The sequence below is a fragment of the Rhododendron vialii genome, chromosome 4a (assembly GCF_030253575.1).
Source record: "Rhododendron vialii isolate Sample 1 chromosome 4a, ASM3025357v1".
Classification (NCBI taxonomy): domain Eukaryota; kingdom Viridiplantae; phylum Streptophyta; class Magnoliopsida; order Ericales; family Ericaceae; genus Rhododendron; species Rhododendron vialii.
In genome coordinates, this window is record NC_080560.1 from 35705676 (window position 1) to 35707358 (window position 1683).

The 1683-nt window shown below is 37.6% G+C and overlaps 1 protein-coding gene across 1 annotated transcript; it reads right to left on the reverse strand.

Moving 5' to 3' along the window:
• LOC131322184 (glutathione S-transferase U8-like) lies at positions 1-1683 on the reverse strand. The gene is made up of 2 exons (XM_058353422.1): positions 1090-1683; positions 1-579 (listed from the first exon to the last, which is right to left on the reverse strand). Exons 1-2 carry the CDS (start codon positions 1510-1512, stop codon positions 202-204), a joined length of 801 nt encoding a protein of 266 aa, XP_058209405.1. The 5' UTR covers positions 1513-1683; the 3' UTR covers positions 1-201.

Consider the following 1683-nt stretch of genomic DNA (forward strand, 5'->3'; position numbering starts at 1 on the left):
TTTGTAATGAAATCATAAGTGCCGCTGAACTATTATTAATACGGAGTATTAATAATACGGTGTATAATCTTTTCCATTTTGCAAAAAAAAAAAAAACCATGAAGCAACTAGTTCGATACATTTTTTTTTTAAATCCCCCCTATTACATATTATCTCATTTATTCTGATGCATAGTTATTCAATTATTTTAAAATCAGCTAATCAACCTTTTCTAGCAGACGCCCTTTGGGCTCCGATTTCCTTGCTTTTCCACTGATTATAAAAAACCATCTTATCTCTCGGCGGTAACTTGTCCTTGATCACCGGGTGGTTGCAGAAATTCTCCATCCAACCAGCGGTGGCTGGGAATCTGGTTGGGTCTACGATTGTCATGGACCCAACTTCCTCCCAAACAGGAAGCCAGTAAGAGATCCATCCAATTGCAATGTCCAAATAACCAATGCTTTCCCCACCGAAAAACTTGGATTTCCCTTTGATCAACTCTTGCTCTATCTTCTCCAAGCACTCTACGGCTTCTTTCAGATACGTTTCTTTGTCTTCTCCTTCGGTGCACATAGCCCAACAAGCACTCATCAGAAACTGTCACAAACAAGTCACAATATATAGTATATTTTACATAGCAAACTCTGTTAAAAAAATGGATGGAAGCAGTGGCGGATGCTTGATTTTACGCTTGGTTTTTACTCAAAAGGACCCGAATCACATGTATTTCTACATTAGTAACCAAAATATAATCTATTGTATATATTGCTACTAGCTAGTTCAACGAAAGAGATGAGATTATGTGCATATGCGTAACCACAATTTAATATCGTATATATGGACTCGAAAAAAAATTGGTGATTACTTGAAATTTTAGTGAGTTTTTTTACACATATATATAGAAACTTTATAAAAAAAATTCCCCCTCAAAAGACTTACAGAGGCCGATCCTATAGAGCTTTTCCAAATTAACCTAAAAACTTGTATAATTAGTGGGAGTATTTCACACAAAATCATCATAAATAATCAGGGGATACTCATGATCAAAACTCAAAAGTAATTCAAAGCAAGGAACTAATAAGGAAGTGCTCCGTAATTGATAATCACCTTCTCCTCTGCGAATTTGGCCCAAAATCGTGCCATGGCTCTGTCATAAGGATCTTGAGGCATAATCGGAAATTGTTTCCACGTCTCGTCGATGTACTCAAGAATTATGAACGACTCAAGGATCACTTTATCTCCATGAATCAGCACTGGCACTTTCTTGTGAACTGGATTCAGTTCCTGAAGCAGAGGACTCTTGTTCAAGATGTCTTCTTCAATGTATTCATACTCTACACCTTTCAGTCTCAGAGCCCACTCCACTCTAAAGGAAAATGGGCTCGCAAAGAATCCCAGAAGCTTCACTGCTTCCTTGCTTTCCATATGAGAGAGAGAGAGATTGATTGATTGATTGATGATTTTAACTTGGAGTAATTGGCAAGATGATTTTATATTAGCCAAAAAGGAATTTGAGTCGAAATTGGCCATCTTTTAGACGGCAATCTTGATTTGTTGTGTAGTTTAGCAGGAATTTCCGTTCCTTGTTGACTGGCAGTGCCGCCAAACTGTGTGCGACCAACGCCCGCTGAATTCCGAAACCATTCTCCGTTTTTTTTTTTCTTTTGAATTGTTGACACAAATGCTAGGGACAAAGAAATA